This window comes from Nesoenas mayeri (assembly GCF_963082525.1).
Source record: "Nesoenas mayeri genome assembly, chromosome: 2".
NCBI classification, from domain to species: domain Eukaryota; kingdom Metazoa; phylum Chordata; class Aves; order Columbiformes; family Columbidae; genus Nesoenas; species Nesoenas mayeri.
This window is the reverse complement of record NC_137543.1, coordinates 158,882,022-158,906,957: the sequence shown is the minus strand read 5'-3', so window position 1 is coordinate 158,906,957 and position 24,936 is coordinate 158,882,022. Positions and strand designations below refer to the sequence as shown.

Here is a 24,936-nt window from a genome sequence, read left to right as displayed (position 1 = left end):
TAAAGACTGAGTGCCTAATACAAGAAGGCTCCATTGTAAGCATTTAATAAGACCGCAAACAGGTTTCAGACGGTTTCCTGCTTTGTGAATGGCCAGTGCCATGAGAATGATGGATTTGGGCAGCCTTGACGGGGGGACGATGTCCCTGCCCTGCGCTTGTTCCTTCGCTCCTCGTTTTGCAAAAAGCAGACGTATATTTTAATTGTTAAAGCGCTGCAAAAAATACGTATATACTTCTGTTCTTAGTAATATCTGCATAATTAGAACAATTACCCATGTAATTATAAGTAATGCAGAACTATTGAGTGTGGTTTATCTTCTGTGGATGTTTTGCTCCACGTTATATCACAATATTCCTGTCCCGTGTTCATTTACAAGGCGAATCCCTTGTCACTACCATTGCCTGAGGCAGTCTCAGATTTGCTATAAGTGATTATCTTTGGCTTGTTGAAAGCAAGAAGGGTAAGGAAAGACACACTCTTGTACCATGTCAGTCATGTCTGTCTGTGTTCAGGTCACATTTGATTAAGTGACCTTACATCAGTATTTTATAGTGTCATATCTTATTAAATTTTTACAATAAAGCCTTCCTTTGGTAGAAATTTAGTCCTAAAATATGTATTTTCAGTAAAAGTCCTTACCACACAAAGCGTGTGTTGCTGTTGCTCATTGACTTGCCCAGGAACAGAGTTGTGCACCTAATTGGCTCCAGATCTTAAATTATTCTACCTTTAAGAACCTTCCAAAACACATCAGCTTTGGGGATGCCTCCAAGGTACAAGGATAAATATTGAATGAAGAGTGTATTAAATTGTCGGGCTGTTTAAAATGTAAAGGCTAATGTTACATTAATAGGAAAGCATGTATTTTAATTAACCACCACAATAATTACTGTATTTCTGAGACTAAAGCTAGGAGCAACATCGAGACTTGTTAGACTCAGCCTGGTTGCAGGGCAACCAGTGGGTCTCATCAGTGCTCAGCGGTGAGGGGCAATAGTTCTGCCCAAAGTAGCGTTTTAAAGCCACCCATTGGTGTATTAAACAGATATTTCAGTAAATATTTCCTTTCTAAATTGGAAAGACAAGAATCTCGCTTATGTATCTGCGTTTGCTTGACCTCTGCTGCTTTGCTCATTACTTCAGCCACTGCCTCATGTTGATTTTATTTTACAGCGTAATGTTTTACTAGTTTACATTTTTAAGGTTGCATCTGCATGTAGTTTTTTTTGGGTTTGTTTTAGGATTTCTTTTAAAGCGTTACCAGGGCTGATGTGCAGACAGAAACGTGTGCTCTGCCCTTCCCTCGCCCACCCTGTCAACAAATGGTCCCTTACTTTGGGGTGCTGCAAAATCGCATCCCCGCGTGGCTGCTGGTTCCCCCTGGCTGGGGACACTTGAACACAGAGAATATTCTTCCACCTCATTTAGCTTGTGGGACCATTTTTGGACAGGCCCATGAATGTTTTTTAGTCTCTCCTACAAAAATAACAGCTGCCGCCGTGTCAAGGTGACGTTTGTACCTGTCTTGCTTGAACAAGTGAGAAGTCCGTGGGTATGGGAGGAGAAAAGTGAAGCTGATGAGGGGATTCTAAATAGTTCTTCATGTTCTGTTGCCCTCAGGCCTCTCCTGCAGAAGCAGAGACAGCTGCTCACCTCGGGGTTTCTGCATAATCGTTAAATGTTAATTACACAAGAGTTTCTGCAGGCTGCATGATCCCCAGGCACTCCTGGGACTCGGTGAATTCTCATAGTCTATAAACATTAATTATGAGTCATTACTGGCAGGACCAAACCAGATTCCTCTCGGTTGGAGAGCGGGGAGGACTTGGGAGTGCGGTGGCGGTGCCGACGCTAGAGGGAGGTCCTGCCCTGGAGAACTGGGTCTCTTTCCTCTTCTGAGGAGCTAATACCAAAAATAGCGAGCATTTTGGCAGATTGAGCCTCACGTGGCACCTTCTGCACGAGTCCTGACGGGCGGTTTGGGACTTGGGATGTTGTAAATAATAATAGCAGTAAAAATTACTAACGTTTGTAATAGATGATCCGGCGATCGGTGAACGCTCAAAGCGCCGCTGCTGCAAGGGAAGGCAAAACCAATTAGAAATCTTCTGAATTCCTGTAGATAAATGCGATATTCCAGAGAATTGTGAAAGATGTCAGAGCTTTGGCTGATGTCGGTATTGCTCGCTGTGCCCTGGCCCTGTGCCCGGCTCAGATGCCGGGCGCCTGTTACAGTTGTTGGGCTGTTGCTTTATGGCAAGAGGTTGTAATTGTCTTGTAGGCTAAAAGAATTATATTGGGGTAAAATGAGGTAACAGCCCTAAACCGTAAAATACGTGCTTTATATATGTTTGCTATGAAATAAAACAGTGTTTTTGCACTTCTGATATTTTAATCTGTCTTGTTACGTTAACTTGGCAAAGTGTGACATCTATGAGTGATATAGAATCTAGTTATTGTAAAGATGTTTCAGTGGCACTTGTGGTTCTCCCCCCTTTCACACTTGGTGGAAGGTCAACATTTTGAACACCTTTAAAAAAGGGACTAACAAAATTGTGATGTTCAATTCTTTTTTTACCATTTTGTTTCTTTCCCTCACTGAAATTCTAGTTGAATCTGTTAGTACCAAATCATTTATTTTTATATATATATGGATATATTTATACTACTTTCCTGATACAAATCTTTGGAAAAGCATATGTGTTTTCTGAAAATAGCCAATGATTCTGTGTTTTCTCCTCCTCAAAAACCAAACATTTTAAAATAAAGAATTAAAACTCAACAGGCTGAATCTCCTTCTTGAGCATCGGACAATAAATAGTAGATCTCCCTGATACAGGGTAGTTGTCTTCTTGTTTTGCCCAGACCTCGGGAGGTTTTTGGTCACACCTGGAAGAGGGAAAGGTAGAGTTGCGGTCATGTCAGGAGGAAAATTATCAAGGAATTGTACTTCAGCCACGCGTGGTTCCTCTCCAGCTCTTATTTTAGGCTTTGTGGTCTGTGTTGCCATCCTGGCTTTGCTCCAACAGGCTGGAGGGGCCAAGGGGACGGGGCCAGCGCTGCCGCTGCCCGGGGATGCTGGGCAGGGGGCTCTCGCTCCACATCCTGCGGGGCCATGTTACCGCAGCTTTATTTCCTTGGGCTTGGAGTCAGCCCAAGACAAGGAAATAACTTCCAGCCCGGCAGCTGTCGGGCCAAGGCCCTGCAGCGGGAAGAGCCGAAGGATCACCGAATCACGGGAGCGTTGGTTGGAAGGAATTCCTGGAGGTCAAGGCCGGGCTGCGCTTCACGAGGCGAAACGCGAGCTGCTTGCAGGACAATACATCCTGTACAGCATATGAAGTAATATCTCTGCTATGGCTACTATGACCGAGCATATGGGCAGTGATAAGGAAACCATCCCTGAATTCATTATTTTAGCTCAAAATCGCTGGCAAGAGCAGCCTGGCAGGAAGGTCCTGCTCCCAGACGTGCTGCCGATCCCATCGCTTTCAGCGCCGCTTTACACCGCTCACCTGTTTGGATGTTTTTGAGCAGTATGGGGAGAGGCTGAGGGAGCTGGGCTTGTTTAGTCTGGAGAAGAGGAGGCTTAGAGGTGAGCTCATCACTCTCTATAACTACCTGAAGGGCAGTTCTAGCCAGGTGGGGATTGGTCTCTTCTCCCAGGCAGTCAGCAATAGGACAAGGGGCCATGGGCTTCAACTCTGCCAGGGGAAATTGAGGCTGGAGATTAGAAAGCAATTCTGTGCAGAGAGAGTGGTCAGGCATTGGAATGGCTGCCCAGGGAGGTGCTGGACTCACTGTCCTGGAGGTTTTTAAACTGAGATTGGACATGGCACTTAGTGCCATGATCTAGTAAACGGACTGGAGTTGGACCAAGGGTTGGACTCGATGGTCTCTGAGGCCTTTTCCAACCCAGTCGATTCTGTGATTCTGTATTTAGCAGTAGTGGGGTCAGGGGGCGCAGCTGCCATAGCTCTTTCTTGCTATTATTCCTCTTATGCCAGAAGAAATGCTCCCAGTCCTCTATTTCATTCCAACGCAGGAAGGTCGGTGCCATTTCCTCGTTTATCGGAGGACAGCGTTTACCTGGGGAAATTCAGTAACCACCGCAGAATGTTGTAAGCTTGGAGGGTAAAGATGGAGCATTGCTCCTCCATGGATCAAATTCCATTCTTCATTGTGCTGACATGAAAACAGTTGCTTTATCGTGATAAAGGCACCGCTTGGTCCAGAGGGCACGTTTGTAAGAAGAAAATGAACAGAGGGAAGAAAATAATTATCTGTAAAAAAGGAGAAGGAAAATGTTGTTTGACATAATAAGGCAATAAAAAGAAACAAAAGCCAAAAAACCCCACAAGGTTCACATTACTGGAAAGCGTGATAATAGAGGTTATTGAAAAGCACCTCTGAGACCTGTGGGGTTTTACCAGCCCATCAGACATGCTCTGTGTGCAAATATTTCTCTAAAGGTAATTTTCTCCAGGTGTCATAGAATCGCAGAATCATAGAATCATTTTGGTTGGAAGAAACTCTTAAGATCATTGAGTCCAACCATAACCTACATCTAGCACTAAACCATGTCCCTAAGAACCTCATCTGTACATCTTTTGTATGTCTGTATTCTAGTCATTTTTAGTTCAGCTGATCCCCACCAGGATTTTGAGATGATTTTGAACCTGACCCAACTTCTTGATAAGCCCAGCCTGGCAAAGTTGTTTATTTTGTAGCAAAATCTAGTCAGGAGAATGAATATTGTTATATCCACGCTTTGCAAAGCTTTAATTAATTGAAGGTGTACTTAAGTGTTAAGCTGTTCCAAAGTCTGATCTACAAACAATGCATTTTCTGTTCCTGTGGCAGAGCCCAGCTGAGTAACACTCTTTTCCCTCCTCCCATTTTGCTGGTAAAGCAGCTCATGCAGCGGCAGAGGTTGGGCTGCCTGTGCCCACCAGACGGTGGTTTCTTTTGCCCCAGCTGGATGAGATGGTTTCCATGGTGCACCAGCAGATGTGAGCTGCTGTCCAGTGTGGGATGTATCATTCCTTCAGTTCAGAGCATCAACACTTCATCGGCATCGCAAGGAGCGGGGCCAGCAGGTGGAGGGAGGTGATTCTGCCCCTCTGCTCTGCTCTGGTGAGACCCCCCTGCAGTGCTGGTCCAGCTCTGGTTCCTCAGCACAGGACACACATGGACTTGCTGGAGAGGGGCCAGAGAAGCCACAGGAATGATCCGAGGCTGGAACAGCTCTGCTGGGAGGACAGGCTGAGAGAGTTGGGGTGTTCAGCTGGAGAAGAGAAGCTCCGGGGAGACCTTATTGTGGCCTTTCAGTGCTTAAAGGGGGCCTGTAAGAAAGATGGGGACAGACTTTTTAGCAAGGCCTGTTGTGATAGGACAAGGGGTGATGGTTTTAAACTAAAGGAAGGAGATTCAGGCTGGACATGAGGAAGAAATTTTGTACATTGTAGGTGGTGAAACACTGTCCCAGGTTGGCCAGAGAGGTGGTGGATGAACCATCCCTGGAGACATCCCAGGCCAGGCTGAACAGGGCTCTGAGCAACCTGAGCTGGTGAAGATGTCCCTGCTCATGGCAAGGGTGGCACTGGGTGAGCTTTGGAAGTCCCTTCCAACCCTAACTATTCTATAATTCTATCAATCTGTGCTCTGGAGTTTCTCCTGGCTGGCAGCCAGCAGAGAATATCTGATTCCAGTTTCCCCAGTTCCTAGGCTTGCTTGGGTTGGGTTTTGGTGGGGCTGGACTGGAAGTAGGGAGCGAATGTGGTCTGCGTTGGCCACAAAACACTTAACTATGTCTCTTTACAAAAAGCTGCTTGGAACTTTTATCCTCCTCCCGTTTCACACACACCTTCCTGCTGCCCCGTTGAACTGTGTGCAGTGTCGGGGACCCAGGCTGAGGACAAGCTTATGTCAGCAGAACTAAAGGTATGAGCCGCAAGTCCTAAAGTGCTTAACTGCTTGTGTGCCACTTTATGATCTGTTGCCTCAGAAACAAAAAATACCGTTCGGGAGGGGAAAACTGGGTAAGGGAACCTGAAAGTCCATGTCCTGCCAGGGCCACAGCAGACCCTGCGCACCGCTTTACAGGAGCCTTTTCAAAAGTGTTCTGGGTGACCAATCTGAAGCTACTGAATTGGTGAAGATTCGGTGTTTGATTTTTGGCAGACATTCCCAACTGAAATACATGTGGAAATGAGATTGAAAGTGCTTTGAGCTGAGGACTAAAATGGGCATTGGCCTTAAAATGTCAGTGTCTCAGCATCTCTAAAACCTCACATGGGTATGCAAAGAACATAATTTTTCAGTATCAGTAAAGGGCTTTGGAGACCTTTAGAAAGAAAGGCAAAGAAAAGAAGCATCATGGTTTTTACTCTAAAGCTATTTAGTCTAAAAATGAATATTCCCTGTTTTTCTAACAGTTATTCTTAGGCTATTTGGTGACTTAACCTCTCCTGGCGCTGCCTCTGGCATCTGCTCAGCCACACTGTTTTATCGAGCATCGGGAATGGAAGCTTTTAAGGTTTTCTATGTGAGCTCTCAGCAATGTCGCCTCATCAGCATGCTGCTCTCGGCAGACGGGTTTTTCTTCAGCTCCAAGACATGCATATTGATCAGTCATTTCCTTTTGTTACCTAGCATCCTGTCATCGATTTTAATTGTTCGGTATTGAAGAGGAAGCACTCAGTACACATAGAATTACCAACTATGAGATTTTGCTTTCCGCACCTTTCGCCAGACGGTGCCCGCAGCGAAGACCTCAGGAGCTGGGCATCTCTCTCAGCCAGTGTTGTGCACAAATTCAGCAGCAGACAATTTTTCTCCATTAAATCAGTTTCTGATTCTTTGTGGCAGCTTTCCCTGCTGCAGGATTTCACACTTCAGTGGTTTGTTTCTGGGGTGCCATGTGAGTTTTGTCATTTTCCGAAGGGGTGGTGGTGTAAATCCATTTAACTCACAGACACGTTGCTTGTGTCTTCCCGTTCCCCCTTCCTACTGCTGTCCTTAAGAGATGTTCATGACTTGAGATGTCTCCTCTTGTGGCTCCTCTTTCTTGTCAGTCCCTGGGGATGCTCCTGGACTGTTCCCTAAAGCTCTTGACACCGTATCCCTTGGCATTCTCCTGGAGAAGCTGCAGCTCACGGCCTGGATGGGCGTATCTGTGATAGATAAAGAACTTGGGGGATGACCTGTCCCAAAGAGTTGTGGTGAACGGAGCCCAATCCAGTTGGTGGCCGGTCATGAGTGGTGTTCCCCAGGGTTCAGTACTGGGGACAGTTCTGTTTAATCTCTTTATCAATGATCTGGATGAGGGGATTGAGTGCACCTTCAGTAAGTTTGCAGACGACGCTAAACTGGGCAGGAGTGTTGATCTGCTGGAGGGTAGGAAGGTCATACAGAGGGATCTGGACCAGCTGGATCGTTGGGCTGAGGCCAATTGTCTGAGGTTTAACAAGGCCAAGTCCTGCGCATGGATCACAACAACCCCATGCAGTGCTACAGGATTGAGGAAGAGCGGCTGGAAAGTGCCTGGGGAAAGGGATCTGGGGGTGTCGATTGACAGTGGCTGAACAGGAGCCAGCGTGTGCTCAGGTGGCCAAAAAGGCCAACAGCATCCTGGCTTGTGTCAGGAATAGTGTGGGTAGCAGGACCAGGGCAGTGACCATCCCCTGTACTGGGCACTGGTGAGGCCAAACCTCAAATCCTGGGGTCAGTTTTGAGCCCTTCATCATAAAAAGGTCATTGAAATACTGGACAGAGTGCAGAGGAGGAGACGAAGCTGGTGAGGGGCTGGAGCACAAGTGTGATGGGAGCGGCTGAGGGACCTGGGGGGTTCAGCTGGAGAACAGGAGCTGAGGGGAGACCTTCTGATCTCTGAGCTGCCTGAAAGGAGCCTGGAGCACGGAGGGGGTTGGTCTCTTCTCCCAAGTAACAAGCGATAGGATGAGAGGAAATGGCCTCAAGTTGTTTCAGGGGACATTTAAATTGGACATTGGGAAAACTTTCTACCTGGAAATGGTTGTCAGGCATTGGAACAGGCTGCCCAGGGCAGTGGTGGAGTCACCATCCCTGGAGGGGTTTAAAAGGTGTTCAGACGAGGTTCTTAGGGACATGGTTTAGTGCTAGATTTAGGTTATGGTTGGACTGGATGATCCTGAGGGTCTCTTCCAACCAAAACGATTCTATGATTCCTCTGCTGCTGCTGAAGTGGAGCAGCTTCTCCAACATGAAACTGTAGCTTGGTCCTACATCTGGTAGAGAGACAAATACTCCTATCCCCATGGTGCAATATATCAAAGCTGGGAGCTGGTGCAATTCATTAACTCTACTTCTTCTGCAAAATATCTTCTTAGGCTGCTCCCATCTTTTGAAAACATTCCTGCACTCTCTGAGTACATCACAAATATTTCCTGAAGCCTCTGTATGTAAGGACCTTGGTCCCCTCCTACTGTCTCTGATTCTTGGTCTTCCTTTACTTTAGACATACAAAAAGGATCCTATTTTTAGCAGCCAGCAGTCAATGACACAGGAATTCATGAGTAAGGAGGAAAGGATGTGAACTATCCAAATAGATTTTTTTTTTCAAATGAGATCCCTTTACATTCCTATCACCATAGTAATAAGCTGTGAGTCACTGTTACACTGAACTATTAGACTATTATTGTAAACTCATGTCATTAGAATCTGCTAATGTGAACCACAAACCCTGCCTGGCTTCAGTTTAGCTGGGTTCAGGAAGATATTGGCCGTTTATAAGGATAAGAACAACATTCCCTCACAAAACTTATTCCCAGGTGGCAAGAAGTGAATGAAATCTTATTCAACCTTATCTTTCTATTCCTAGGGTTTCTTTCCTCACTGCCTTTTAAGAGACTTCATCCTGCTTCATGCTAATGTCACACAAGATGTTTTCTTTTATTTCTTCAAAGTTTGCCAGCTGTAAATTGGATCCAAGCACTCCCAGCTGACAGAATATCTGTGCTGTATCACCTGAGAACAGCAGCGTCTCCTCCCAAATCTGCTTTTTGTGTTCAGTCCTGCCATGGTCAGCCCTCAGAAGGAGATTTAAGTATCTAGGGACACTCGGGGCTTCTCTGCTGCAACAGCAAGTGGCAAGGAGGGGATTTTCTGTGGCATTGCTAAATTTCTCTCAAGAGTTATGTCCAGACTGAGTATTTTTCTAAAAGAGTTTTGTTGAATAATAACGTGTCCGAAATGGTCTTAAATGCACACACAGAGCTTTCATAATAGAACCAACAGTCCTTGGCCACCCTCCATTCACCACAAAAGAGGAGGCAGGCCAGGTGTACCTGCTTGTCCATCGGGGTCTAGGTGCTTTCATTGGGCTTATTTTCCACTTTCAACGAGGAAGGGAAAAGCTCTGAAACACATTCTCAACCCTCTTGTCCTGCTCTGTGGCTTAGAAAATGTTTTATGATGGAGATTTACCCTCCACAGAAAAGACCAGTGGGAAAACCTTCTCGTCCTTAGAAGCTGTGGCATTCCCAGGGTGAAAAGAGGTACCGGTATGTGAAGTGTCTTTCATCAGCTTCTGTGAAGGCAAAGCAGGATGAAGAAAGCATTATTGTAAACCAGAGGAGTGCAAGAGCTCATTATTAAACTGTGGTTCAGGTATGAGGTAATCAAGATCTTGTTATAATAATTATCTCTTAAACCTAGCATGGATTTTTATACAAGATTTGAAGGAGCTTAAAATCTGGGAGGTATTTTTGGTGGAGGAAGTAAGAGAACGGCACAGCGTTTCTCCTGAGAGGCAGCAGGGATGGGATAAGAAGCATGTTTGCAAAGCAAAAGCTGCTTTCAGTAAACACACAGGGAGAACCAGAATTCACCTGTTAAAACCAGGCCTTTCGCTACTTGACTTCAAAGTGACCTCAAAGGCGAATTTAAAATGAGTTTGCACACTGGCACTCAATGACGGGGCGGAGATATGCGGTAGTACGCAGGCTGACTTAGGAAAACCTGCCGCTGTGGTTTAGACTGGCATATTGCTTGTGTTTTGAAAACAATTATTAAAAACTTGCGCCAGTTGGAAGGTTTTAAATCACTGCTGCTTGGTCCTTGCCTTATTTCTCGAAAGCCAAAACAAAGCTGCAAGGAGAAATGCCCGGAGATAAAGTGCAGTTTACTTTGTTAAATAATCAGCTGCCGTTTGACAGAGTAAGGTCCCTTCAATCCACCTGGAGGTGTTTCCATGAAGAATGAACAGCGGGCAAATTTTGTAGTGAAACAAGGTCAGGCACCCTGCTTGCCGACACACATTCTGAACGCAATAAAACCGGCATTGTTGGGCTCCCCCTCACTCCAGCAAACCATGCCCGTACCAAGCAGTTCAATAAGCACATTAACTGCTGTTGTGTGCAAGAATCATGGTAGGCAACACACAGTCATTTACAAACAGCGGTTTATGATGCCTTAAAAAGCCTTTAACTAGAAACGCAGCAACAAATACCGTGGCCCCAAGCACCGCTGAGCTGTGACAAGTGCTTCTACGTGGCTGCTCTGAAAGAGCAACTTATACTGGAACAAGAAGAAAATTATATATCCAGGAGTCCACGTGAATAGTAAGATGAAATCTCAATAAATTTAGACCAGTTTTCTACCACCCAAGTATAAACAAGGTTAGTTTATATTTATGCTTGTGATGATAAAATACATTAACCATCAAGGATCCTTTATAGGTACAAAGCTGGTAATGTCTGTGCACAGAGTATTAGAATCCTCAGTTCAGGAAAGAGATTGAAGTGCTGGAGCGGGTCCAGAGAAGAGCAACAAGGCTGGTGAAGGGCCTTGAACACAAGACCTATGGGGAGAGGCTGAGGGAGCTGGGCTTGTTTAGTCTGGAGAAGAGGAGGCTTAGAGGTGAGCTCAGCACTCTCTAGAACTACCTGAAGGGCAGTTCTAGCCAGGTGGGGATTGGTCTCTTCTCCTAGGCAGTCAGCAATAGGACAAGGGGCCATGGGCTTTAACTCTGCCAGGGGAAATTGAGGCTGGATATTAGAAAGCAATTCTGTGCAGAGAAGGTCGTCAGGCATTAGAATGGCTGCCCAGGGAGGTGCTGGACTCGCCATCCCTGGAGGTTTTTAAACTGAGATTGTACATGGCACTTAGTGCCATGATCTAGTCAATGGACTGGAGTTGGACCAAGGGTTGGACTTGATGATCTCTGAGGTCTGTTCCAACCCAGTCAATTCTGTGATTCTGTAATCACTAACCTAACTAAACATCGGTTTTACGAGAGCAAATATTACATGAATGGAAAAAACCCCCACAACTAAACAAAAAACCAGACAAAGAGCTGGATAGTGCCAGTAAGTGTCACTGAAACAATAAGTATTTGGCCCACAAAGGCAGGAAACCATGTGCCTTATGAGCAAATGTGCCTTGTGTGCCCGTTGTGCAAAGGCTCCTGGGGAACACGAGCCCTGGGGACATGGGTGAAATGCAGGTGTCAGAAAAAAGCCTTGACCATGCAGGAGGATCCGTGGGAGGAGGGCACTGCCTGCTCTCATCACGCTGGAGTTTTACTGGAAGTCAAAATATATGGGAAAGCCCAGCTCTGAGAGCTTTTTCTTGGACTGCAGCCATCCTACCTGAAAGGCATCTGGAGTTTTTCCACTTCTCAGCCTCCCCTAAAGCCTGGTCCAGAGCAGACATGGATACACCAGGAAACTGCTTTTCCACTTCAGATTTCTGCTGAAATTTCTTTTTATTACAACAAAGCACTTGATTCAGTAGCACCACTTCATGGGCTCTTTCATAAAGGCCTTGGCCCTGAGGATCCAACAACCTACACAAGACAGACGAAATAACACAAATCAGGAAAACTAAGATGAACAGAATATTAGTGATGAAACAGGAGAAGGTGCTGCTTGGAGACCTGAAGTGGACTAAGGATTAAAGGTTTTAGTGGAAGCCAGCTGCATTTTTTCATCCCGCTGAATGACTGAATGCAACAGCAACACCTGGCTTTTGAGGGACCCGAAAAGCTAAATTCATTTAAAAAAACAACCCAAAATTTGTGGAACCCGGATTCTATGTGAATGAGAGATTTTGATTTAAAAACATGGAAATGTGTTTTCCACTGCAGAGCTGGGAAACTGAAACAGAACATTCATCTGTGTATGCTCATGTGGCCACTGGCGGTCTTGTCAGTGCACATTTTAAATTTTAATTTAAATCAAAGTCTGGGCTAATTCTTAAAGAACAAGGCTCATTGTGGGCCTAACCCTACCCCACTGATCTAAATCAATAGGAGTTTTAGCATTGCCTTCAGGGGGAGGATTTTCAGCCCAAAATAAGTGAATTCAAAATATGGTTCTGACTTTAAAAACACTCTGGTAAAATTAAGCATGTATAAGTCTCTTTGTGTTGTTGTCTGGCTCAGATCCATTTTTAACATGCTGCTAGCTATCAGAAATACGACACTGGCCACCCGAGTGCACGCTCTGGGGTAAAACCTGTTTTTAATTGCTACACAAACCCCTTTTATAGCATGGTTAAAAGATCACAGAGGCAGTAATTAAAGCATATTTAGCAAACATTAAAAATCGCTGAGCAGGGGAATGTTTAACATACACAAGTAGAAAAAACAAACAGCTTTTCAGTTGGAAGCTCTGCCTTGTGGATAGAGACCATCGTAGTTGAGAGCCTGCACAGCAGTGAGATGGGACCGTGGGCCTCTTGCTTCTGTAGGACATAAAAAAGGGGAGAAGGAAGGAGTTAGTGTCCAGCATTAGGTAGAACAAGTGAAAATACTGTCAGCCCATGTATTTGGCAGAGTACAGTGACCTTCTACAAAGCCTGGTTCATCAGAGGCATCTCGGGAATTTGTCCTAATAAGCTAAAAATATGTACAAGTGATGTTCTGTGACTCGCAGTAGTGCCTGACATCAAGCTACAGGAAGAACAGTGACCAGGAAAGAAGAACGAAACTTGATATGGGAATTCTCCATCAGCTCTGATGGTGACTATGACATCTGATAGCGAGGGATGTGCCTTTTTATCTGTTTTATGTCAGAAAAAGAATAGATCCCTGAACTGCGAACACTTGAAGTCTATAGATAGCAGCCTTAGTGGGTTCACAGTATCACAGTATCACAGTATGTTTGGGATTGGAAGGGACCTCAAAAGATCATCTAGTCCAATCCTCCTGCTGGAGCAGGAACGCCGAGGTGAGGTTGCACAGGAACATGTCCAGGTGGGTTTTGAATGTCTCCAGAGAAGGAGACTCCACAACCCACCTGGGCAGCCTGTTCCAGTGTCTGTCACCCTTACTGAGAAGAAGTTTTTTCTCAAATTTAAGTGGAACCTCTTGTGTTCCAGCTTGATCCCATTGCCCCTTGTCCTGTCATTGTTTGCCAATGAGAAGAGCCTGGCTCCATCCTCATGGCACTCACCCTTTATATATTTATAAACATTAATAAGGTCACCCCTCAGTCTCCTCTTCTCCAAACTAAAGAGACCCAGCTCCCTCAGCCTTTCCTCATAAGGGAGATGCTCCACTCCCTTCATCATCTTTGTTGCCCTATGCTGGACTCTCTCCAGCAGTTCCCTGTCCTGCTGGAACTGAGGGGCCACAACTGGACACAATATTCCAGGTGTGGTCTCCCCAGGGCAGAGTAGAGGGGAAGGAGAACCTCTCTCGATCTACTAACCACCCCCCTTCTAATATACCCCAGGTACCATTGGCCTTCCTGGCCACAAGGGCCCAGTGCTGGCTCATGGTCATCCTGCTGTCCACCAGGATCCCCAGGTCCCTTTCCCCTACACTGCTCTCTAATATGTAATTTCCCAACCGATACTGGAACCTGGGGTTGTTCTGTAGCACTTAGCCTCATATTTCTCGCTCTTTTATTTTTGTTTCCCCACAGACTACCAGATATACTTCTGAATGCACCCAGCTCCAGCTATGGACTTGTGGGTCATGAAACATACGATTAGGGTGTTAAAATCTATACCCGTGAATGCTGGAATTGCAGCGTAAAGCGAGCAGAAGCATCTGCCAGCTGGGAAACTGGAGAATCGCTCATCTTCGGAGGCGGCGAGGAGACAACCAGACCTCCTGATCCCTCCATACCCATCGTAACCCTCGTGCTTATTTTTAAACATGGAATGTGGATCCCCAAAGTGCCTGGGCCGGGTTGCACACCTGCTCCCTGAAGGAGAAGAGGAGACGAGGGTCATTGGTTTGGGCTTTGCAATCAAAATGTCCTTCTCGGACCAAACCCAGGCCAGGCCGCACCATCACTTTCTGTCCTTCTGTTGGTTGGTTCCAACGTGTCCGACACACCGGGGAGACACCACAGGCCATGTTTGGGAGAGGGGCTGCTGGAACGCTGCTCCCCAGGCCTGCTCCCACCTGCCAGGCTCGGAATTCCCTCACGACAGGCCCAGAACCCCCTCATGACAGGCTCGGGCTCAGGCCCGGGCTTAGGCCCAGGCCCCGGCCCGGGCGGCCCTTCCCGCCGCTCCAGCTCCGGCCAACGGCCCCGTAGGCGAAGGGACCCTGGAGAAGGACAAAATGTGATTGACAGCCTCTCCGCCAATGGGAGCTGCGCGTTCGGCAGTCGGCAGCCAATCGCAGCCCGCAGTGGCGCTTAAAACCGGCAGCCCCTCCTGCCGCGTTCCTGCGGGGGGGGGAAGATGCGGGCGGCCGCCATCTTGTGTGTGGCATCCCCGCCCTTCCCTTTCACCCCCTTACAGACTCCCCGCTCCACCGCCCACTTCCGCCCGCCAGCCCGCCGTACCCACCCGCCACCAGTCTCTTGAAAGGGGTGGCGGCGGTTGAATAAACCGTGGTTGGGGTGGCGCGGCGGAGGGGCGCCACGCTCAAGATGGCGGCGGGCGGCGCCCCGCTGTGGCGGGCGGGGCGTGAGCCCGGCGGCGGAGTGCGCGGGTGACGTCAGCGCGCTCTGGGCATGGGCAGGTGGAGGGAGCAGCCGAAGTTTGGCCGGCGGTAGCGGCGGCGGAGGAGGCGGCGGGGTCGCGGGGGCTCGGCTGGGCGTCGGGGCGGCCGGGCCGCGCGGGGCAGCGTAGCCGCTTGTCCGCTCCGTCGCTCCTGCGTGGCGCTCCCCCTCGCGGCGCGGCGGGCGGGCGCGGCGCGGCCATGGCCGAAGACCCCAGCGCGCTGCCCTGGTCTATCAACAAGGATGACTACGAGCTGCAGGAGGTTATCGGTGAGTGGCCGCGGGACTGGGGCGCTAGGCGTCTGTGCGGGCCACGAAGGGGCTGGGGGGATGTCTGTGTCCCCTCAGCTGAGGGGGCTCCTGTCACACACCCCGTGAAGCAGCGGGAGCGTGTGTCCCCAGCGGTGTGTGTGAGGGGGGGTCTGCCCCCGTGTCCTGAGGGCTGTGGGGGTTTGGGAGCCCCTTTGATTAAGTGATTAAGTAGGGGTCTGTCGCCTCTCGCGAGGGAGGTGTGTGGATCATCCTCCCCCCCGCGCCACGGGGGTGTCAGTGGGTTCAGACCCCCCACTCCGTGGGGTGTGTGTGTTTGGGGGGGGGTGGGCCTAGGGGTGCCCCCTCCGCAGCCTCTCTGTGGATGTTGGGGGGCTGGTCCCCCCCTCACGCGTGTGTGGGACCCGCATAGGGTGGCAGGGGGTTGTCCCAGCCTCAGCTTGGGGAGGTAGTGTTTGGGGGCCACCCTCCCCATCTCCAGCCTTCTCTCCCCCTGTGTGTCCATTCAAGCACGGGGGAGCAGGACGGGGCTCACGCTCTGGGGGCTCCTCTGTCTTTAGTGTGAGAATTGGGGTGCACTGGGACCAAACTCCAGTGCTAACGTGGGCTCTGTCCTTCCAGGGCACCCTCTTTGATTTTAGGGGGACGATTGGTCTCTTTAGCAGTTTGGGAGCCCCACGTTGCTTTGGTCTGTGCGGGGACGGAGGGTTTTTTAGTGTTGCCAAATGAGCCTTTTATCCTGAGTTTTTGCTGTTGCTGTGGATTTTCATTCATTGTCCTCGCAGCTCGAGGCCCCAGCCCTTGCTCTCTCCATTAAATGATTTTTCTTTTCTTTTCTCCTTTTACTCTCTTCACTTCAAGCTGCACACTTACCAAAGGCCTCCTGCTGTACTGATTTATTGGCTGTCTCAACCATTTTGTTGGGGTGTGTGTTTGAGGGATATATTGCTCTAGGGCGAGTATGTGACACATCTGAGGTGGTGCCACAGGTGACTCTAAGGTCAGTGCCTCCTGTGTCGTGCTCTCTGGAGACACAAAATAAAGCAGGAGGCAGCAAGACAGGCTGCTGGCCAAAGGCTTTTAGGAAGAAGGTTAATTTTTAGAGCAATCTTTGTGGAGCATGTTTATTTGAAGTTTATAAATGATGTAGTGCTGTCGTGCCCAGGCCTTCCATCTCTGCCTCGTGGGGAGACTTGTTTTATGTTAAGATGGGTGGGAGAGTTTGTGAAAATGCTGTTTTAAGAGATTAAATTCTTGGCATTGCTTAAAAGTAGGAAGGAACTAAAGCTGGGGTGCGGGGGGGGAATCCTTCTGGAAATCCCTGTTGCTCTGTGGGATCAGGCTTTGTCCTCTTCCTTTACTCGGTGGGAGCAGCATAGCTTTAGGAAGGAGAAAATGCCCCTGAAAGATGGGAAAGACTAATCCTACAGCTCAGCCCTTTAAACCTCCTTTGGAAAATGCACCCTGGGGAGGATGATGATCAGCCTCTTTGAGCAGCGGGAGATAAAGGTACAGGGAGGAAGGGGGAGAACATCCCGCCCATTTGGGGAAAGGGAACTGGATCTGTGTGTGTAGGAAATGCTTTGCTCTTTTTTTTTTCTTTAGGGAGCTTGCAAAGGGGTGATCTGGCAGCACAAACAAGGATTTGAGCTTGAGGATCCAAGGGTGGGAGCGGAGGGACAGTCTGGCTCTTTGTAGCTGGCGAACAGGATGGGATGGGAACAAAAGGGAATGTAAATACACTTCTGCTCCTAGGAGAACTTGCTCCTACAGCCTCAAAGTATTAAGAGGAGCATGGAGATGCGTTGCTGTCTCACGTTAACTGATGGAACTTGGGGGAGAAATCAGTAAAGGAGTATTTAATTTCACCCGTATCTTTTCCCTGTCCCTCTGTAAACCAAGTTTCTGGAAGTCGCCTGCTCACTGAGAGATCGTGTTGGCATTCGGCTATGTGGTGGAGTGCACACTGAATTGTGTATATTGCAAACATATGGTTTCACTTTTTAACTTTCCTATTCCACCCCCCCTTTACTCATTTCAAATATTGGTGTGTCTGCCAGCATCCTGAATGGAGATGTGACGCAAGTTTCCGAGCACATATATGATTTGTGGGACAAAATGTCACTGTTTTCTGAGCTGGACTGTCTTGCCTCCTGCTTCATGTCTCCTGTAAACCTCAAGGTGGATTTTTTTTCTTACTGAGCTCTCTTTGGAGAGCTGTATAAGCCTTTCAGCAAGGAACAAAGAGACATCCTGGTGTGGAAAGAGATGAACCTTGCACCGGTGCTTTTAAAGGATTGAAGTTGCTTCCTGGTGAAAAATGTCGCTCTTCACATCTGGCATCTGGCAGTCAGTAGATTACCAGCTCAGCTATTTTTCCACATCAGAAAAAAGAAAATCCATGTGTAGTCCAGTTCCTTAATTTGTGCTGGTTTTGCCTGACAATAGTCATGTGTGGCTTTTATTTGACATGGATGGCTCTGTACCATTTTGGTGTAGGATCTGAAAGAGCAAGTTTTCTACCTGTGAAGAGAATTTCTGTAGAACTGCCCTCCTGATTCTGGCTAATACTAAAAAAAAAGGATTACTCAGCACTGGAGATGACTCATGTCATTATAAAGGTATGGATTAATGCCCGTGGTTATTATACTTGGTTAGTGTTAGTAACTGCTGAGTAGCCTCCTTAGGCTTAAGTAACTTCTGTTCCACTGAATCAAGGAACATTACTTGGGATCAGAACCTGACTTTCTTATCAAAAAAATATATATGATGGAAGTGAGGGTAGAGGAAGCCATTTATAGAGCATTTGTATGAAATGCACCCCCAGAGAAGTGATAGTCTTTGCTGGTGAATGCTGATGTCTAAATTTTCATCTAAAAAGAAAAATGTAGCCTGTGCTGGTGGTTGTGAAGATGCTCTTCTAAGCAAGGATTGCATATAAATCATGACAGTTGTCATTTTGAAGCCCCCCCCCAAAAAAAAAAAGTTTGATATCATGCTGATCAGATAGTGGCACACGAGAGTTCCCTTGGATCTCACAATTCCTGTTGGAAATGCTGCTAGCGGTAGCGAAGCTGATTGGAACTGGGTCATTCTGACTTTTTGCTGCTTTTTGGGAAAGATGAGAATTGTGCTGCCTGTGGCTGTTTGATTTCGGAGCATCCTCTTGGCTGTGCCAGAAACAGCAGATAAATGAGTGGTGGGAGTGTTACCTCGCTCGGTTCTTCTGCCCTTTCTCCCCTGATAAATTCCTTTGTAGTCATGAGGACAACTCGGGCTGCACGAACAGATGTGGTGGGAGTTTCTTCTCCCCTCAGAAATCAAGCTTAAATTGAAAATTGAAGTCACAATTTACTGAGCAATTAGGTTTTTTAATCACTTTGGAGTTGCGCTTTGCCTGTGAACGTGCTGATCTTTTGGAGTTGAATATTTCTAGGTGCATTCTTCCCAGTGTATATATGTGAGCGCATATGTGCCTGCATGGGGATAATTTTCTTTTGCAGGTATAGAGGAACTCATTAGAATTCAGATTTCCCCTTCCCCAAATTTTACAAGAATGTCTGTGGTCACCCATGTTGTGCTTGTGTAGTTATCTCCTGTACTGAAAAAGTGCTGCCATTGGAAAAGAGCAGCTTGTAGATATTCAGAGAGTACAATTGGAGTCTGTGAGTGTGAAAAATGTGGTTGAATGGGAGGCTCTTGTCCAATGATCACACTTCAAAAAATAAGCTTTAAAAGTTGTGTTGTTACCTGTGAGTCTCATGTGCTCTCTGCAGCCAGTTTCATATGCCTAACTATTTAAAACCCATTCAAGAAAAATGTTACACTCTCTAACTGCTGGAGAACTAAATTGAGTGTTTAGACTTCAGTCTTGGTGCCATATGTTTTATTTTAGCGTTTCCTCGCAGATTCCCACTCCTCCCCCCCAGCCTAGCTAAACAAAATTGATTCCGACAGGGTATTCCCAGTACTCAGGCTGGTTAATTTATTTGAAGACTTGCTTTGTGTTCTCATTGGTAAACCTTTTCCACTTAAAGGTGGTAGAAAAGCCTTTTTTGTTGTTTTATATTATGTTAAAGCTCATATAAAATCACAGAATGTTAGGGATTGGAAGGGACCTCGAAAGCTCATCCAGTGCAATCCCCCCATGGAGCAGGAACACTCAGATGAGGTTACACAGGAAGGTGTCCAGGCGGGTTGGAATGTCTGCAGAGAAGGAGACTCCACAACCCCCCTGGGCAGCCTGGGCCAGGCTCTGCCACCCTCACTGAGAAGAAGTTTCTTCTCAAATTTAAGTGGAACCTCTTGTGTTCCAGTTTGTATCCATTACCCCTTGTCCTATCATTGGTTGTCACTGAGAAGAGCCTGGCTCCATCCTCCTGACACTCACCCTTTCCATATTGATCCCCATAAATGAGGTCACCCCTCAGTCTCCTCCAAGCTCAAGAGCCCCAGCTCCCTCAGCCTTTCCTCATGAAGGAGATGCTCCACTCCCTTCAGCATCTTTGGGCAAATGCAGTTTTGTTGAATAAAATGTTAGGGGTCATTTATGGTGCTTGGGCACTGAAGTGGGTGATGCTCAGTACCGCAGTTTCTCAGCAGCTTGGACATAAGCATATTTTATTGTATGTTATGGAGTGAGACTGAATAGTGGGTTCTTCCTGCACCCAGGCTACTTTGAATACTTGGCATATCGAATTTCTTTAATACCTTTGATACCATTGCTCTATTAGAACAGGACTAAACAGAGTTGATCTTCACCTCTTGGGAAACGAAAGCAGAAGGTGTTTAGTGGTGCATGTGTCTTTGTTGGGTGTTTCTGTTGTTTACTGTCCGATAGGAAGGAGGATAAAGCACTCGAAGAAGCAGACTGAGGACGTAGGAAGCCAAGCGGCAGTGGAGGAGCCTGACTGGGAAGAGAACATCGTTGTTCTGCTGATTTGAGAGGAGGGCAGAGATGGTTCCTGCTGCTTCCAGCTATTCTGGGGTATTAAGAAGAAAAACATATGGTGTGTTCAATGTGGAAGTAGTTCTCTCTTCCCCGTGGTTGGTTTCTGTTGCTTCCAGTACTCCTAGGTTCCTGGGCTGATTAGTGTTGAACGCTTTTATTTCTTAAGAATACCATTTAAATAGTTTCAGTTTAATTCAAATATCTTGGCGAGTGCTGGGAGATTTGGATGCACTGAGCACACCTGAGGGGTGGATGTGCTGGCTGTCAAATACATGCCTGGGAAGCTTCATCCTCTGCAGCTGATGAAATCTGGGAGAGGATCAGCTCTTCCCCAGAGCATTTGTCTATTTAAACTTGGCAGCATCTATTTTATTTCTGAGTGTTAGCAGCTTGCCCACCAAGTATGTAACCTTTTATTAAAAGTTGGAGCTGTTTAAAATGATGGGCAATAACACTGGTTCTTCTTACTAATTGTGTTAGTGAATTGCGAAAAAACTGAATTTTCGTCAAATTTTCTTGGAAGATTTCCTGTCAAATGGGTGATATCCATCATAAATCTCCGTGGTAGTAAATTTAGCTGTGGACATGCTAATGGAGCGCTTGTAAACTCCGTGTTATTAAAGCTTTCTTAATAGGGAGAGACAGACTTGAGAGCTTTGCAGATGTAGAAGAATAGCTGTGGAGCCAGTGGAATTTGACATTGCAAAATCTTTTGAAATATCAGGATCCTGGGACTTTCCAGCTGAATTTAGCCTGTTACCCTGCACCCCTTTTAGAACTGAGCAAGTGAGTTGTGGATATGAAGTACTTGGCTCTCGAAGTTGCTGCGGTTTCCTATGACTTCACCTAAGGGAGTTCAGCCTTGACATTTCTATAAAAACCATCAAATGCCGTCTGTCTTTCTGGCTGTCATGCGGGAAGGTCTCGGAGGCAGGTTTAGGTCTCTGTCTGACAGGAGGTCCAAGCTCTTTACCAAAAGGTCATTGCTGTTGGGGTATAAGAGATGTGGTACCTCTGATGTGCAAAATACTGCTTATGCTAATGGAGGGAGTTGTGCTAAGACCAAAATCCAACTTGCCTGATTGAATAAAACGTCTTCACTGTAGCAAATGGTGGAAATACAGCTAAATGGCAAGAGGGTTACAGGTACTTAAGTTGGTGATGCTGCATCGGTATTTCTCATGCAAGTGAAGAGACTGACCTTAGTGTGGGATTCTGTCAACAGTAAGTTTGATCCCTTTGGTTGTCTGGGTGTGTTGTTTGCCTTGAAACACTAATGCAGGGATTTCTTGTGTTAATCATTGCAGCTTGCATATTTTTTTTTTAAACTAAATTATGTGCTCCTGTCACGTAGTACAAGCAGGTAAGGATTTATGGTGACTCAAGTGCAAAAATCCAGTGTGTTTTTTCATGCCTAGTCAATAGTTATAACATCCCGCATCATCTTTTTTCATGTCCTTTCTTTTCACCACTCCCCAAGGTTCTTGAAGGTCTTTGTTTCCTGATGTGCGTCACTGCACTTAGAATTTTTGCTTAACATGGATTTTCTTGCAATTAAGAGAAATTCCCCTTCGGAAAAAAACATAAATTGAGTCTGTATCAACCTCCACCAAATCAGAGTCTAACATGACTTGCAAGGGTTTCTTAGACCTCTTTGGTTCTGCACACTGGCGAGTCTGTCTTCAAGTCTTAAAGGTTTCACAGATCCCATCTGTCAATGAAATACAGAGCAAATCCACAGCGCTGATTCAGTTTCTCACAGAATCATCAAATTAGCTGAATCTTCCCTCCACACATCCATTAAAGTTTTATACAGCTTGTACTTCATGCTTGTGAAACAACACTGACTCTTATAACTCAAGTACCTTTTTTAGGGGATACAGAAAAGCTCTTCTGAATAAGGTTTTAGTTTCTGAGCAAACTTCTATTTTGTGTCCCATCTGTTTTGCTTTGAGAGCTACTGAGTTGGGGGTGGGGGAGAGAAACCTTTTCTTGTTTTGTTTCATGCTGAACTGACTTTATAGCATTTTCCCAAATGGATATTTCCTTCAGGCAGGAAACGAGTGTATGTAAATTCATCCTGGAGAGAAGAGGTACAAGAAGCTGTTAAAGAACAGTGAGAGCTGAAATACTTCAGTGATGGTCTCTTACTGTAGTAAATTCTCCTTGGGTTTTGCTGAGACTTTACAGCTTTATAGTTACAAATGGTAATTAAAGCACAAACTTTACTCTTTTTAGTGCTAGCACCTTGCTATTAATAAAGCTGTGTGGGAGAATGCTCGGTTTCCTTTGCATCCATTCATAGAATTGTTAATTAATTTAAAACTGCGGAGTGAAATTTTGACCTTGAGTGCCCCACGGAGCCTGCAGAGCATATGGTGGTATCCTGTGGTATCCTCTGCTCGCTTATTGTGTGGAGTTGCCTTTTATCTTAAGGCAGAGTTAATTGACGATTTTTGCTTTTCGTTAGAATGGGTGGTGGTGTCAAATAGGAAAATGTTCTAAAAAAACTAGTTGAGTGTGGAATTGTGTTATGTGCTTGTGGTCAGGGTATGAGGTTATTATATTTTTGCAGCAATTAAATGTATTTTTTGTAAAACTGGTGTTATTCTAAACATTGGATGAAAGCTCCGTAGTTACTGTTGGACAGGTTGTGCATTTTCATTTTCAGTTTGGTCCAAGTTAAGATTTTGCTCATCTTTGGTTTTTGGGACATGGTATAATAAGCTCATTTTCTTGGCATCCAGGGTTCATTCCAGCTTTCTGAAAAGGAAGCCTTGAAAACGGTGCAGAGTAGTGGAAAATGATGGCATTTCGAAAGCAAGAGAGCAGGTTAATGGCTATGGAATGGGAGCACTTAGAGAATACTTTTCTTAAGAAAATGAGCTGGCTGAGCTCTTGGAGCTGATACCTGTTGAGGTCAGTGGGTTTCGGGCCATCTCCAGCTTCAGGCAGGCAACACAATATTAAGTTATCCTGATGCCTTAACAGCTCATAAATTAAAGACGAGGCTTCTTGTCACAGCGTAAACACCTTTCCTGCAAAATATCCAGAGATGGATTTAATTATGTCAATTTTCAGAGCAGGAACAGAGAGCTACTGTCGCTTACCTGCTGAGAGGCAGAGCTAGAAAGGACTCCTGGGGTCAGGGAGTCCAGATCCCTGCTATAACTGGTGTCAAATTGTATAATCCCTATACCAAATTAATGAGCGCTTGTGTTTGGAATGGCGCATGTGGGAATTACCAGCACATGTTCTATTAAACAACCAAACTGCCGTGTGACCCTGTCATTGCTGTATGAACAGCTGCTTAATGGATTCCCTGTGACAGTGGGAAGGAGCACAGTCTTCTATAGGATGCATCTATAACTCAGTCGTTTTCTACTCTGCTTGCTTTACATTCAGCTGTATCTGCGAGGACACTACTGCATGAAGACTCAGCAGAGCTGGTAGAACTTCAGCATTTGTGCCATCTCCAAACCTTAAATGTGTTGGCTACAAACATCTCTGCTTTCTGATTCTTTAAGATCTGCCGGTGGAAATGAAATCCTTTGGAAACCTGATGTATTATATATCCTCACCTGGGAGAACTTCACCTCCTAGGCAGCTTCTTTGTGAACCTCTTTATGTCTCTCACCTTGTGAGGTTGTGCACCAGGCAAGTTGAAAGTTGAGGCCGTAAGTTCCATCCCTTAATTAAAGTAAAAGTTATAGTTGAGGGTGCCAAGTGCTGTCTAATAAATAACTTGCTATTAACAGCTAAGAAATACATGGGTATTGACTTCCAGCAAACTGTACTTGACTGGAAAAAGTGTCTTGAGCATGAACTCTTTTCCTGTTGAACAACTCACTGATGCAAATCTTTATTTGAACAGCTGAGAGGCTGATGGACTAGCAGCCTGAGCATAGTTACTTGTCCAGATTCTAGGGATGGTTCTCATTAATCTTAGTTAAATAGTGTAATATTTAACTAGTGGGCTAATCTTTTGTGCTGAACACACTAATAGATACAGAAAAGAATTATTAGATCAAGCTATTCTCTGAAAGGAAAGGATAATAGCCTTCAATGGAGGACATATCAGATGCTTAAAAGCTTATTTACCTAGAATAACCGCTGTACTATCAAACATCTGCACTGGATGCAGACAGATTGTTCTGTTTAATGGAATCTCGGCCAAATAAAATATCCTCTACAGTTGACAATTACAGTTGAGACAGAGTTCAGAGATAAAAGTTGGGAGGGAGGAAAGGAGAACAGTGGCTTGGCTACTGTACCAGGGCTGTGTGTTGAGCCTCGGTAATACCTGATGACAGCCAGCGTGATATGTACATTGCTGCGTATACCGTAAAGCCAACTGACAGTGATTAAAAGGGAAGGATAAACTTTCTCCAGTAATATTGCTGTGTTTGGAAATGGAGTGTTTGGAAATGGGATGTTAGAGCCTACTTTCCATCGTGTAGAGTTAACACTGCATAGCTGTGGTGCCCTTTAAATTAGCCAGAGATGCTGGCACGAAAGCAAATAAATATAATTGGTTTCAAACTGAAAATCTAATTTAGGCATGCTAATAGCATCTTAAGTAAATGCGGCAGGTCACACAGGATTTGTGTGACTGGCCCTTGGAGCTTATGGTAGTTGCTGCTGTGGGAAAGATGGTCTCAAAGGTGCTCCCCAAATTGCCCGTGTGCAGTTGGAGGGTGTTTGTATTTTCTAATGAGGCTCTGGTCTTTCCTTCAGTGGTGTTTCTGTCCTTTTCTTGAGGTGGGTT

The 24,936-nt window shown here is 46.1% G+C and overlaps 1 protein-coding gene across 1 annotated transcript in view; it reads left to right on the top strand.

Moving 5' to 3' along the window:
• The first annotated feature begins 14,737 nt into the window (after positions 1 to 14,737).
• The window catches only part of OXSR1 (oxidative stress responsive kinase 1), a 102,395-nt gene continuing 92,196 nt past the window's right edge, over positions 14,738 to 24,936 (top strand). The window contains exon 1 of the mRNA XM_080339339.1: positions 14,738 to 15,217. Coding sequence (XP_080195465.1) covers positions 15,148 to 15,217 — 70 coding nt within the window. The 5' untranslated portion in view covers positions 14,738 to 15,147. The remainder of the gene's footprint in view (positions 15,218 to 24,936) is intronic.